Raw genomic sequence first — 14,279 nt, forward strand, 5'->3', positions numbered from 1 at the left:
TCTTCCGCTCCAGCCTTGTGCTGCCTTCATGACAATTAGCTCTGAATTCTGGATCTCTTATTCCAACTGAAAGCGTTTTATGCAACCTGAGCTGTTTGCCATAAAAAAGAACTATCACAGTAAGCTAGCACTTAATATATAAAGGCTTTTAAAATGTGTTTACATTTCAATGAAAGAGTTGTTTATTCAGTTCTTCATTTATTTTAAAAGAGAATGTAGACTATGGCAATTCACTGTTAATATAGTGCAGTAAATCAAATGGCTCAACCATACAGTTAAGACTGTCCCTCTGTTTATTAATGTCATAAACAAAAAGCTTATTGAGCATAAAACAAAACTTGAAAGTCTTATTGTTCTGTGGGAGCAGCATTACAAGTTCAAATTGGTTTGTTGCCACTTGGAAGTCAGAAACTTCACAGATCCTACTTGGTTATGAAGGCAACATGAGTCACGTACCATAAACTGCAAATTTCTAGTGTGACTGTGGCTTTCATAGTCTTCTGTACAGTGCTCTTGATTTTACAACATAGGGAAGAGAATTATATCCATTCGCTATAAATGTGCTATATGGTGCTCCTGATTTTTGAATATAGGGATGTTAATAAGGCATTGTGTGCATTTCTTTCTCATAAATTGATTCTCCATATCTACATAGTAAAGACCAATTTCAGTCTGCACAGTTTGAACTCTAACCTACAGGAAACAGAGTCTCGACCTCACACCTTGCGCCGGACGTCATCGCTCCGTATGGGCCATGACCCCGCTGATCTGGGTAAGAGAGCACCGTTTCATCACTGTGTAGGGACACCTGGCGAATTACATAGTTTCCACCCTGGTTTCCATGGTTACAGCTCTTTCTCTATCTCTCTCTTTCTCAGCTGCCGAGGACCAGGGGAAGGAAGAGGAGGATGAAGAGCAGATCTTCTCCGACATGCCTTGGCTGAGGAGGCGTAGGAAACGAGCGGTGAGACCCCTGACCCCTGCGCTGTCTGTTGCTATGGAAATACCTCTAAATGCTGACGCGCTCTTTTGTGCGGAGATCTAGACTGTTGATGGAATTTAAGTATGCGGGATAGTGTGTGTGCTGTGTACTGATGGTGAAGTGTCTCTGTTAGGTGCCACAGAAGGTATTTGAGGAAATGAAGTATCTGGAAATTATGATCGTCAGTGACCACAACACAGTGAGTAAACATGTTGCAAGACACAGATATGGCTTTCCTTTTGTTTTAGCACAATAATGAATCTTGAACCTTTATAATAGCAAAGTCTCCTTTTTTTCCAGACTCCTTTTTATGTTTTGTACACTCTCAGAAATAAAGGTATGAAACTGGGACTGGGTCAGTACCCCTCTTGTCACTGGGGTGGTACTTTCAAAGGTACATATCAGTACCTTTAGTCAGGGAACATAACTGTACCATGAACCACTGAAATGATATTTTCTAAGTTGTAAAGTTGGTTTTTTATTTTATTGTTCGGTTTTAAAACATTCAATTATGAAAAGGCACAAATATGGACTTTTCACCTGGAAAAACTTATTTAAGGTGCACAATTGGACCTTAAAACCACTGTTGTACCTATTGGTGGGGTAAATTCACACTGTTTATACCTTGATAAACGAGAAAGGCACCTGCACAGAACCTTTATTTCTAACAGTGTAGCTTTTGCCCACTAGGAGGCACAGTGTAGTAAAATATAATGGTAACCTACTTTGTTTTGATGCAGTCTGTTGATTTATGCAGTATGTCTGTTGTGTTTTCAGTTTAAGAGGCATAACAGCAAAAAGCATACCAGGAACTTTGCCAAATCAGTGGTCAACCTTGTAGATGCTGTAAGTTTATATTACTACTGCCACATTGCTGCAGCATTGCCTTTTGTTTTAATGGAAAATTGACAACCATCTGTATATTTTTGTGATTTTCATATAAGTCATGCTTTTCCGCAGATCTTCAAAGAGCAGCTGAACACGCGTGTGGTGCTGGTTGCCGTGGAGATCTGGACAGACAGAGACAGGATTCCTCTTAGTGTGAAGCCTCTGGAAATGCTCAGAGATTTCTCCAAATATCGACAGCAGAACATCCGCATCAATGCTGATGCTGTCCACCTCTTTACGTGAGTCTGCAATAGTCAGCACTTTAGTACGGTATAACAACAGCATTAGTACAGTAAAGAAAGTTGTTTTCTTTTTTCTTTGCAGGAATGTCACGTTTCATTATGGCCGGAGCAGCGTGGCCTACATCGGCGGGGTGTGTTCAGCAGGACGAGGAGTGGGTGTTAATGAGGTGAGTCTGGGTGCATGTTTTTCATATTGAGTTGAAAGATAAGCCTGGGATGTTTGGGTTATTTGAAAGGACGTATAATGACAAAATTTTTCTCATTTCTTTTAATAAAGACTAAGATACATAAACATTGCTGAAACTTTAAAACATACTCTTCACTTCTCAGTCCTGTAGTAAATCCACGTCAAGGAAGGACTCGAGAGAGCAGGGTTTGCAGGAATGATGTCTTTATTCGAATATCGGTCTGTAGTAACCCAGTCTGACAACAGTTTAAGCATGTAAGCTTTTATACTTTTTATTTCCCCTGCAGCTATTGCTACATCTGCTAGGGATTAAATCAGGACAATATACTTTCTGTTGTAAACACATATAGCTACTAAATATTACATCAGGATACGCCTACAATCAATAGCTGATCTGTTAACAGTGTAAGCTCTGGAAATTAAAATGGGCAAAAACAGAATGGAAGTAACCAAAACCAATGAAAGAAAAGAAAAGAAAAGAAACCACAGTCCGCTGCAAAAACTGCTCGTTTTAAATGTGATGTCACCAAAACCAACACATTTACATATATCCACTTATTCAGCCTACAACAGTTTAGCTCCAGCCATTCATGCTAAAGTTATCTGGAGTATTTGAGCTTGCTTTTTGAATGAGGCACAATACACAGCAGCCAAACAGAAATGAGCTCAATTACATATACCAGTTGTAACGGCATAGTAACGAAACAGCCTGTTTTAATTCTAAGGGATAAAGAGAGGATGGGAAATGGTCATGTAAAAATGACTGATTTTTCATGCAAAAACCCATAAAAACTTTATAAGAGAAAATCACCTCTAGTAAAAAACTGCTTGAATGAGACTTGACATATGATATTACTACTCCCTCTCTGTTTCCTCTCTCACTTCCTCAGTTTGGCAGCACATGGACGATGGCTGCCTCTCTCTCTCAAAGTCTGGCACAGAATTTGGGCATCCAGTGGGACCCTGTTATCAGGAGAAGTATGTCTAAGGCTGTGTTATGCTATTCTATTCATTATGAGAGGCCCTTGAGTATTTAAGGAATACTTTAGCGAAAAATTTGATTTACACAGTTTTCCCTTTACACTAAATGTGACCAATTATTCGAGACTTGTTTGGTTCTTGAAGTCTTCTTCTTTAGTATGGCCAAATTTCTGGCTTCTCAATTGCCACTACTACTGTTTTTAGCTATGCTACATACGGCTGTTGTCGGAAGAAAACCTCAGTTTTTCAGTTTTTATCATAATCTGAAAATACTTGTTGCCCTTTTCACTGTATGTAAATTTCATGAAGAATGGACCAAAAGAAACGGCCCAAAATGACTTGGTTCCATTGACTTACATTAAAAGTAAAGCATGTTTTTTCCTTCTCCTGTAAAGTTACTATTTTGGAGATACGAGGTTTTCTTCCGACAACAGTGATACCTTTGTCCATTTAATAGATGACAGTATGAGTCACAGTGTTAAAACATAAGCAGATCTATTTAAGATTAATTAACACTTTTTTTTTGCCAAACTACTAATTTACTCTAATTTGTCTGTCTGTTTTGTGCTCTACAGAAGAGTGTGGCTGCATGGACTCATGGGTGGGATGCATAATGGAAGATACAGGGTACAGTGCTGCATTTCTCACGTTCCTTTCAAAGAGTTTTCATGTATGTTATCACACATTTTCTAAGCCTTGGTTGCTTTGCTCTGTTATTTAGAGTGCAGCATCCTCGCAGGTTCTCCAAATGCAGCATCACTGACTATAAGAACTTTCTGCTCAGGGGAGGCGCTTCCTGTCTGTTTAACAGACCCAACAAGGTGATCCTGAATTTCATTAAATTATCCTCCCATCCCACCCCTTATACACACATACACTGCAAACAAAATCCTTCTGTAAAACATAAGACACACTAGGGCTGCACAATATTAATTGTTATCACAATATTGGCCTCGGCAATACTGATGACCTCACATCAGAAGCTTAAATACACCCAGACAGGAGTCACAGTGCTTTTAGATGTAAAGTACTTCATGGAACTGGTTTGTAACTCACTCATATGCTCTAAGGGGTACTACTAGCTCTCAAATAGCTTTTGATGCCTCATAAGAGCAGTGCTGTGTACCCTTGTTACTGTCTACTGTGAGCATCTTGACAAATCACAGTTCCAGTTGAACGTTAGGATTAACCGATGTATTCATTTAATCCAGCAAATGTAAATTCTAATTAATTTTTAACAAATATTTTATTTTATTGAAAATTTGAACATAAAATAAAAGGATCAATGTACCCAAGTAAAGAGTCATCAAGACTACCACTAATATCAGTTACAAAACAGGAAAAAACACCACACTGACATTTCCTTCTAAGCACAGGTTACAGCCTGTTTATGGTACTAAATTATAAGTCATTAAGTTGCTGATAGCCTGCTGGTGAAGGGACTCCATGTGAGTGTATAATGATCAAGTCTGTTCAGTCTCTCTCATAAGCAGCCAGCTGTGCCATTGCTGTAGTCCATTCTTCATAACGACTCTTGGACGACTCTTCCTCCGGTGTCTCAGTAGTATCCGTTTAGCTGTCCATCTGTTTTCAAAGAAGGAGAAGTCAGAGTCTTGAAGTTAAATGTAAATTATTTTGTTTAAAATAATGCAAGCTGGTCCTTAACCATGTCACATTATTGAGCACTTTGATTAAGCACTTTGTAAGTCTTCTGTCATGAAGAGAAAGTTGCCTGTCCGTTTGCAGCTCTTTGAGGCTACAGAGTGTGGCAATGGATACGTGGAGGTTGGAGAGGAGTGTGATTGTGGAGCCCGGATGGTGAGTTGACATTTATCGTTTTTACCATTACTACCATATACCATCAGTGACATGTATACTTAAAGGGCCTGTATCTTGGAAAACTGAATTCAATCTAATCAAAAAGTTTGACGTAGCATGTAAACATTGTTAAAGTTTCAAAATGTACATTTCACTTCCCTGCCCATACAGCCCGTATATGGTAATTGGGCTGAAAAAACAGCCTGTCTTGAATTCACTGTGTATGTGATGCCATGCAAACATCACATTTACATATATCTGCCTGTTTCACCTACAGCAGTTTAGCTCCGCCTATTCATGCTGAAGTTATAAAGAGTATTTAAACCCAGACTGCTGTTTGAATGAGGCACAATAGAGGACAGCCAATGAGAACAGAGCTCATTTACATATATCAGTCTTAAAGATACAGTAACAAAAACAGCCTGTTTAATTCTAAGGGAAAATAGAAAATTTGGAAAATCGTCATGGAAAAATAACTTTTTTTGTATATTAAACTTCACAAAAGCTGTAAATGGGCTTTAATAATGTAGGACATGGGCGCTTCAAAGGGGAATTCAACTGATTTTTCAAATTTTATGCACAATTAAATCATTAAGATTTAAAAAAGTAAGTAAAATAAGATGAGAAATGCATTCTAGAGAGACTTTGTCAGACATGTTCAAGGTGGTGATAGGAACCAGACATTCCCTTAACACTTTAGCCTTAAACGCATTTTATAAAATTCTGTCATGGCAGTGAGGTACATGCAGGGTGTTGTAAGGCAAAATAGTACCCAAAGAAAAAAATAATTATTTAAGATTTACATCCATTTTCCATTATTAACATTACATGTAAAACTTGTGTAGGTTTTTGTGGATACATAAAACATAAAATGGCTATTTTTGAGGATATTTGAATAGACATTACAATCCCTGGTTCCTGTCACCACCATTGTTAAGAAATCTGATTTGTTAGGTTTCTTTACAGTGAATCATTTCACATCAAGTCACGGGAATGACCTTGTGTACATCTCAACGACTGAATTATGCATAAATTACGAAAAATACCGTTATTGCGGGGTTGCAACATATTTGAACTGCCAGCTCTTTGTGAGAGTGACTACTGTATGTTTTTGCTGCTGCAGGAGTGCTATAAAGACTGCTGTAAGAAGTGCTCTCTGTCTAATGGTGCTCACTGCAGTGACGGGCCCTGTTGTAACAGCACCTGTCTGGTAAGGCCATAAAAGCACCCAATTCCATACAGAAGTGTCTATAGAATTTTTATTAATTTGCCAAACCAGGAATGGGATCAGACTTCACAAACAACAGAAATAAAGACTAAACTTAAGTGATAAATGTTGGTGAGCAGCCAATTTATTATACACTTTAGTTCTATTTACTCCGTTCCTTGTACATTTTAGCTTGAATTGGATTACTCAGGCAAGCTGTCTATTTTTAAATTGAACAGTTCTTTTTTAGGGATGGATGAATTGAAAGCAGTACATTTTCATCCTTCGTCAATCTTGTTCTTGTAGCTCGGAAAGCCTAAAAAAAGATGACTAATGTAATATTAAAAGGCACTGGCTCTGCTAGCTCCATCTTCTCTCATCTTTTTCTCTGCCTTCTTTTATGTTCCTCAGTTTATTCCACGGGGGTACAGCTGCCGCTATGCTGTGAATGACTGCGATATTACAGAGACTTGCTCAGGAGACTCGGGACAGGTTACTGCTGCTCTCTCTCACACATAAACAGACACTGGTCTCTCTGTCACAAACACAGAAGGCTCTAGCTGTGAGGCTCCGGTCTATTTTGGCACTGAAATGCCTGGATAATTTCTCTTACTGACAGAATTAGTAGAAGACACTGTAGTAAAAATATAGCCCTTATGCTGCAGTCAAGGGCTCATAGTAAGGTTGTGCATGGCAGATGTTTAGGTAACAAACACAGCTTCACTCCGTTCAGCTTGTTAAAATGCTTGTTAAAACCCACCACACAGGAAAAGAAGGCAAGGAGGTCTGGAAAATGTGTACCTTGCTACATTAAAAAAGTGTATAGTAGCAGAACAGGTGTATTTTTTCACATTCACCACCAAGTTTACCACTTTTTCACTGGTAGAAAAGGTGGCAGGTCATGTTATACATGACTTGTGTGTCATCCAAAATACAGAGTTTCCCTGTTGTAAATAGGACAGTTTACAAGTGGGGAAAACTGGTATTTCCCAGTTTCCAGCACCAATCAAACATAGCATTAGACCAACAGGACCTGGAGTCTTATTTGATTCTTGCTAGGCTGGCAGCAGCTATATTGTCATTAGGCATTGCAATGGGTGGGTCAGCAATAGCATTACATACACTACAGATTTTCAGGAGATATTTCTGGAGTTTCCAAAACTGGACGTCAAAAAGTCATACAGAGAAAATGGGACTCCTAACAACCGCGCAAGATCCGGTTAACCACCAAAACTGTCCCCATCAGATAAACTGAACTTTTTTCTTTGAGAGAAAAAACAGCTTCTTTGTTTCAGATCTGAAAAAATCCACAGGTTTCACAGTGAAAAGACAACTCAACACTATGGGTATGAAAGGATGTGTAGCTGTCAAGAAGCTGTTATCTAGGAAAGAACATAAGACTGGCCCCCTCAGAGCCCAGACCTCAGCATCACTGAATGTGTTTGGAATTGCTTAGAATTTAAAATGCAGAAAAAACCTCTAAAACTGAATTTTGGAGGTGAGGAAAAATATCTCAGCAGTGTAAAAAGGAGTCTGCTCAACTCAAAAGGATATGATTACGTAGCTTTTCTTGAGTTGACTCAAGTCAACTTGAGGACACCAGAGTTTACCCAACTCAAACTCAAAATCTCCTGATGTTGGGATGAATTATTAGGCAGTTGTACCAAATGAGATGACGCCATGCTTAAAAGTTAAAACAACAAACATTTTCTCCAGTGTATTAAACATTTGTAGACACAAAATCTGAGTTGCTTCAGGTGTTCCTGAGTGGTGCAGTGGACTAAGCCGTCACCCCAACAGGAGGTTGTGAGTTTGAGCCCCAGTGATGCCATAGCCATCCGTAAGTGTGTACCCAAGAGGAAAAATGTCTGGCAGCATTGTGTGAAGGAAAGAGTCCTGGCTAGAGGGGAAGATGTAAAAAAACATGTAGATTTTAGTTACCTAACTGAGATGCAGAACTAAAAAATTAAGAGAACTTTTGACTCAACTAAGAAGTTTGAGTTGTGTGAACTCTTGTGTCCTCAAGAAAAGCCATGTAATGAGTTGCTATAATATTTTGAGTTGAGCTGACATCTCATTTTTAACAGTGTGCAGATTTCTTTGAATAACTGAAAGAAAGTCTCCTGAAAAGAACTGAAGCTGTTATAAAGGCAAAGCATGAACACACTAAATACTGACACACTAAATACTATTTTGTTGTTAAAGTTTCTGTGTATTTTTTGTTAAATATATGTTTTCTGCTTTTTTTCCCCATGCTGAGAAATGATTAACTTACACTTAAAGACTGTTTTGACTGAAAATAAAATAAATGAACCGTGTTCTAAGATTTTTGCGCAGCACTATGTTTATGACAGTTTGTGTTGTGCTACAGTCATCGTAAAGCCAAAGGCAAATGTGCAGAAATGGCTAAAAATGTTACACATGCATACAGCAAAACATCAAAATCATGTCCTGATATCAAGGAACTTAAAAAAATAACATGTAACTGAAGAAGCTGCATCCTCAGAGAATATATGTTGTAACCGAAGATGTCTTTTCTCCTACAGTGTCCTCCTAACCTTCATAAGCAGGATGGCTACCCCTGTCAGCTTAACCAGGTGAGGTATTGAGCTTCATAGCTACAGAGTATCTGAGTAAAATATGATGCAACACTCAGGACGCTGCAGGTGTTTGGATGCAGAGACTCTTGTCGTCATTGCCGAGTTAGCTGTTTTAAGCTGTTTCACTGGAACTGCCTCCTCTCCTTGCATCTCTTGTTGTTCCAGGGCCGTTGCTATGGAGGCGAGTGCAAGACCAGGGAGAGCCAGTGCAAGTACATCTGGGGTCCAAGTGAGCTACGCTAGCACGGACGAAAGGATCAGTCACAGTATGCAATTACTGACCATGCCACTGTGAAATAATGTGACCTCCTCTCTCTCTTTCTTTTTCTCTTTGTCTGTCTTTCCCTTCTCTCACTCTCAGAGGCCGGGGGCTCAGAGAAGCACTGCTATGAAAAGCTAAACACTGAGGGGACAGAGAAAGGAAACTGTGGCGTTGATGGGGAGAAGTGGATCCCCTGCAGCAAACAGTCCGTATAAGTTCTTTGTCATTCTTCAGACATTGCTACTCAAAAGATTCGCATGTGCAACAAAACCTGGAAGTCTCAATTTGCATATCAAAACAATCTTCCATTTTCTTTATCTCCAACACCAGTGATGTGTTCTGTGGGTACCTTCTGTGCACCAACATCGGCAGAAACCCCAGGATTGGGACTTTGAAAGGTGACATCACCCCCACCACTTTCAACCATCAGGGGCGACTGGTAGACTGCAGGTCAGTTGCATTGGGTCTCTAAAACTGGAGATCTACGGGTAGGCACGTTCACAGATAGACTTGCAGCCCTGCCCTTTTGTCCACTTCAAGTATTGTCTTTATAGACTTTATTGTCAAGTACAGAGCTGCACCAAACGCAAATATCACCAACACTGTTGGGCAGCAACAAAGAATCTTGGATCTCATTCTGTGTTCTTGTCTTCATCTCTAATCTCCCTCTGGCCTTCACCTCATGGTCCTCACTTTTGTCCCTCTTTCTGTTCATGGATCCACCTCGCCCCACTGTCAGCGGCGGCCGTGTCCTCTTGGATGACGACACTGATCTGGGTTATGTGGAGGACGGGACGCCATGTGGCCCCTCCATGATGTGCCTTGACCGGAAGTGTCTGCCCATCTCCTCCCTCAACCTCACAGCCTGTCCTTCAGGGCCTGATGGACGTGTTTGCTCTGCACATGGCGTGAGTCACTACGTTTACCCATCAGTTTCTGAATCGCAGTTCTGGTGACCTGCTGCCCTATAGACCTCTGAAGTGGTACGTCATTTTGTAGGCAGCATCATGCCCAAATAAGTAATTGTGGGTCTCAGCTGGCTCACATTTTGGGAAAAATGAATAGTGTTTTGTAAAAATCGCAGCAATCGCATTATGTGGTAAACAAAAATGTTCCAACGTGAATATGTGTTGTTCTACAGATGTCACTGGATGCTCTGAATTACAAAATTGTTACGGAGCCGACATCCAAATCACGCTCCACACTGACGTGGTGGTGGTGTGTTAGTGTGTGTTGCACTGGTCTAAGTGGATCAGACACAGCAGTGCTGCTGGAGTTTTTAAACACCTCAGTGTCACTGCTGGACTGAGAATAGTCCACCACCCAAAAATATCCAGCCAACAACGTCCTGTAGGCAGCATCCTGTGACCACTGATGAAGGACTAGAGGATGACCAACACAAACTGTGCAGCAGCAGATGAGCTATCGTCTCTGACTTTACATCTACAAGGTGGACTGACAAGGTAGGAGTGTCTAATAGAGTGGACAGTGAGTGGACACGGTGTTTAAAAACTCTAGCAGCACTGCTGTGTCTGATCCACTCGTACCAGCACAACACACACTAACACACCACCACCACGTCAGTGTTACTGCAGTGCTGAGAATGATCCACTACCCAAATAGTACCTGCTCTGTGAGGGTCCACGGGGGTCCTGACCACTGAAGAACAGGGTAAAAGGGGGCTAACAAAGTATGCAGAGAAACAGATGGACTACAGTCTGTAACTGTAGAACTACAAAGTGCACCTATATAGTAAGTGGAGCTGATAAAATGGACAATGAGCGTAGAAACAAGGAGGTGGTCATAATGTTTGCCTGATCAGTGTATATTTTTTAATGACCTTGTAATTCAGAGGATCCAACAACTTTCGACGATTTAAACGTCTGGTAAAATTTTTGGACACTTTTGTAACCACAGATCATTATAGCAGCAATATTTTGCATAAAGGAAACAAGCTTAGACTCTGAGTTCCTAATATAGGCATAATGATGACTATACAGTGACAACAGAATTTTAGAGGTAACAGTTATTTCTATAATCACTTAATCTAGTGACTGTTATTTGATTTATTACCAATGATTTATTTCATGTATTGCAATCTGTCAGAGTGGTCGCATGCATCATATGGCCATTACAAAATGTTTCAGAGCACTTTTGTTTTTATGTAAACAACACAACAGCCTTTTCATCAATGACTAATAGACTTTGTTGACTAATTGGTGCAGCCATCAACACATTTGATTCAGCCCTTTACTTTGAATCAAATGTTTTAAAGCAGGGAAAACCTCGATCAGTGCAAGTAAGTAAGTCTAAAGCACGAATCTCTGCTGGGACGAAACTGCTCCATTTTTCTCATTCCCTTGTTGCTCCATTTGTGCACTTGTAATTCATTTAATTAAGGCCCTAAATTAAGTTTACATCCTGTATTTTCTAGAACTGAAACAGCCTTGCTAACCCTTTAAAACTCCTTTCAGCTAAATGATATTCAATTATGGCTGCACTCATGTTTATGGATGCTTTCTGTGTATTTCAACGAGGGTTGTGAAAGCCCACACTATTCTTCACAACATGTTTTTGATGTTTCTTAATTTCCATTTTCACCTCTCTGATGAGTGGCCCTGCATTAGCGGCAGCGACGCGCTAAACAGCTGCTATGTTAATCCAGGAAACTGTGGTGGACATTTGATATCAACCTGGAAAATGGGTCCATTAGTCAGGCTCTCTCTTGATTAGGTTTCACAGGGCATTATTACCCATATGCATAATACGTTATCTGTATTCCAGACTTGTTTAAATTCTTTTCCCAACCTGTTCCTAAAGGGTTGGTTTTCTCCGCCTTGCAAATGTGTTGCTAACTGAGTGTTTTTTCATTATTTTGCTGTATTTCTTGCTTGTTCTCAGGTGTGCAATAACGAAGCCACGTGCACCTGCGACGCCACCTGGGCGGGAACAGACTGCAGCATGCACGACCCGCCGAAAGAGCCACCTGTCGTCGAAGACGAAGGTCCTAAGGGTTCGTGACCTCTCTTTGCCTTGTTTCCATTCCACACAGACACATCAGCATCTATTATTTGCAATTATACCCACATGTAGATATAGACACTCATCCGCTTAGTCTATGGCAATCTTCCTCATGACTAGTCACAGGACTTGTACATGGGGCCTTATCTTACATTTTCTCTGTTGAATCACCCCCTATTTCCTCTGCGCAGTGAGCGTGGCCACTAACAGGCTGATAGGGGCAGTGGCAGGGACCATTCTGGCCCTGGGGGTGATTTTTGGAGGCACAGGGTGGGGAATAGAGTAAGCACTTCTCATCCCTTTCAACGCCACTCCCCCAGCAAGCGGGAGATGCTGTGATCCCTTGTGTGCGTGTGCGTGTGTAAGTGTGTCCTCCCAGTGGCTTTTTTGTCCGTCGTGGTTGTCGTGACAGTGCCATGTGATTGATCGGTGTTGTGTAACCTGCTGGATCGATCAGTAAACATCATTTTTCCCCCTTTCCTTGACTGTAATCACTATGAATATGATCATTATGACTCTGTGTTACGCAGTGTTGCAGTGCTCTCCTTACTGGTCCATGTGGGGCATTTACGCACACAAAAAAAGAACAGCAAGAAAGAAAAATAGTTGCGTAGTGATAAAGAAGCTGGAGCGAATCAGTCGACTTGGATCTTTTTGAACAGCAAAAGCTGTTGAATTCTTCTAGATACTGCACTGTAACCAGGTCGAGAGAGTTCAAATCGAAGTTCATTATCACTGTATCTGTACGTCAGTTGCTCAGACTTATGTGTGTATATGTATGTATGTGTGTGTGTTTGTGTGTGTGTGTGTGTGTGTGAGCGTGGTCTCGTCAGGCCCCCCGGCAGCGATGATATGTGTAAAAGCCAGTAAGACGTGGTGCCTTTAGCTGTTTAGCCTTATGGGTTTCTGGTGGTTTATTATTTTGTTAATTTGTTTCAAACCCTAAGAAAAATAACTGATAATAACTGACCCACCTCACAACTAAGACATGCTTTTAGGGAGTATAACCATGATAAGTCTTCCTTAAAGCAATACTCTAGAGTTTTTGAACCTACAGTATTTTGCATATGTCAGAGACCACCCTTTATTTCATTACCAGTCAGAATGGTTATTAAGTACAAGTTCATGTTTTAGTGTGAGGAAAAAGCAGAAAAGCTATATTTAACAGAAAATACACAAAAGCCTCAACTAATACATATTATTTTTTCAGTATTTAGTGTGTCCACCCTTTGTCTTACATTGTTTGGGGAGAGAAATCTTCAGGGATATTTTTTCACATCGCCAAAATTCAGTCGTAGAAGTTGGTTGCATTTTCTCATCCCAGTTATTAATTTGCAAGGCAGCTAAGGTGAGTTTGGGTAGTGATATATGTGAATGCTTGTGTCTCTTTGAAGGGGAACATGATGTCAGTGAGATCTTTGGGAACAGCTTTTGTTGGACACAGCTGTAACTAGTTGGTTTGCTGATTGGAAGGATGAAAGAATTAAAGTGGCAGTAGGGTGGACAAAAGTAAAGAGTGGACAAATTAAATACTGATAGATTTGCTATTATACTTAGCATGGAAGCTGTTGTGTAATTTTCTGTCAAAAATATATTTCTAGCTTTTTTTCTGACACTGAAAAATGAGAATCCACACGTAATGGCCATTTTGCCTGGACATTAAATAAACTGAAAGATGGTTTCTGACTTTTGCACAGTATTGTAATCTCTTATCTGCCACATCTGTGTCTCACAGCTGATTGATTGCCACAGAAAATAATTTTGTCATGTTTCCCAGACGCTACAAAAGAATAGAAAACCTGTTGACTAAAAATACACTTAGAAGCTAATGGGCAGTTGCTTCTAACCCTAAGGCCAGATCCCTCTTAACAAACAGAGGTACGACTGAGAGTGGACTGAGGCACAAGGAGCAGATGCGATGGTGGTGGGTATGAAATAATCACAGGAAATGGAGGACAGAAATGAAAATTGATGGGGTGTTGGATCATAAGGAGGAGGAGTTTCAGGCATGGTCCTCTTCTCAAACTTCAGTTATTTCTTAAATCCATTTAAAGGCCACTTTAATGAATTTATTCATCAACCAATGTTTTC

At 40.3% G+C, this 14,279-nt stretch overlaps 1 protein-coding gene across 1 annotated transcript in view; it reads left to right on the forward strand.

The window, feature by feature from the left end:
* Positions 1-14,279, forward strand: part of adam23a (ADAM metallopeptidase domain 23a) — a 31,555-nt gene that overhangs the window by 8,839 nt on the left and 8,437 nt on the right. The window contains exons 7-24 of the mRNA XM_036569852.1: positions 700-772; positions 879-964; positions 1,116-1,181; positions 1,760-1,828; positions 1,943-2,109; positions 2,195-2,279; positions 3,190-3,277; positions 3,856-3,907; positions 4,002-4,101; positions 5,027-5,098; positions 6,222-6,308; positions 6,717-6,797; positions 8,852-8,902; positions 9,071-9,134; positions 9,267-9,372; positions 9,498-9,617; positions 9,907-10,075; positions 12,069-12,180. Coding sequence (XP_036425745.1) covers positions 700-772; positions 879-964; positions 1,116-1,181; positions 1,760-1,828; positions 1,943-2,109; positions 2,195-2,279; positions 3,190-3,277; positions 3,856-3,907; positions 4,002-4,101; positions 5,027-5,098; positions 6,222-6,308; positions 6,717-6,797; positions 8,852-8,902; positions 9,071-9,134; positions 9,267-9,372; positions 9,498-9,617; positions 9,907-10,075; positions 12,069-12,180 — 1,648 coding nt within the window. The remainder of the gene's footprint in view (positions 1-699; positions 773-878; positions 965-1,115; positions 1,182-1,759; positions 1,829-1,942; positions 2,110-2,194; positions 2,280-3,189; positions 3,278-3,855; positions 3,908-4,001; positions 4,102-5,026; positions 5,099-6,221; positions 6,309-6,716; positions 6,798-8,851; positions 8,903-9,070; positions 9,135-9,266; positions 9,373-9,497; positions 9,618-9,906; positions 10,076-12,068; positions 12,181-14,279) is intronic.

Source organism: Colossoma macropomum, unplaced genomic scaffold (assembly GCF_904425465.1).
Source record: "Colossoma macropomum unplaced genomic scaffold, Colossoma_macropomum, whole genome shotgun sequence".
Taxonomy (NCBI): Eukaryota; Metazoa; Chordata; class Actinopteri; order Characiformes; family Serrasalmidae; genus Colossoma; species Colossoma macropomum.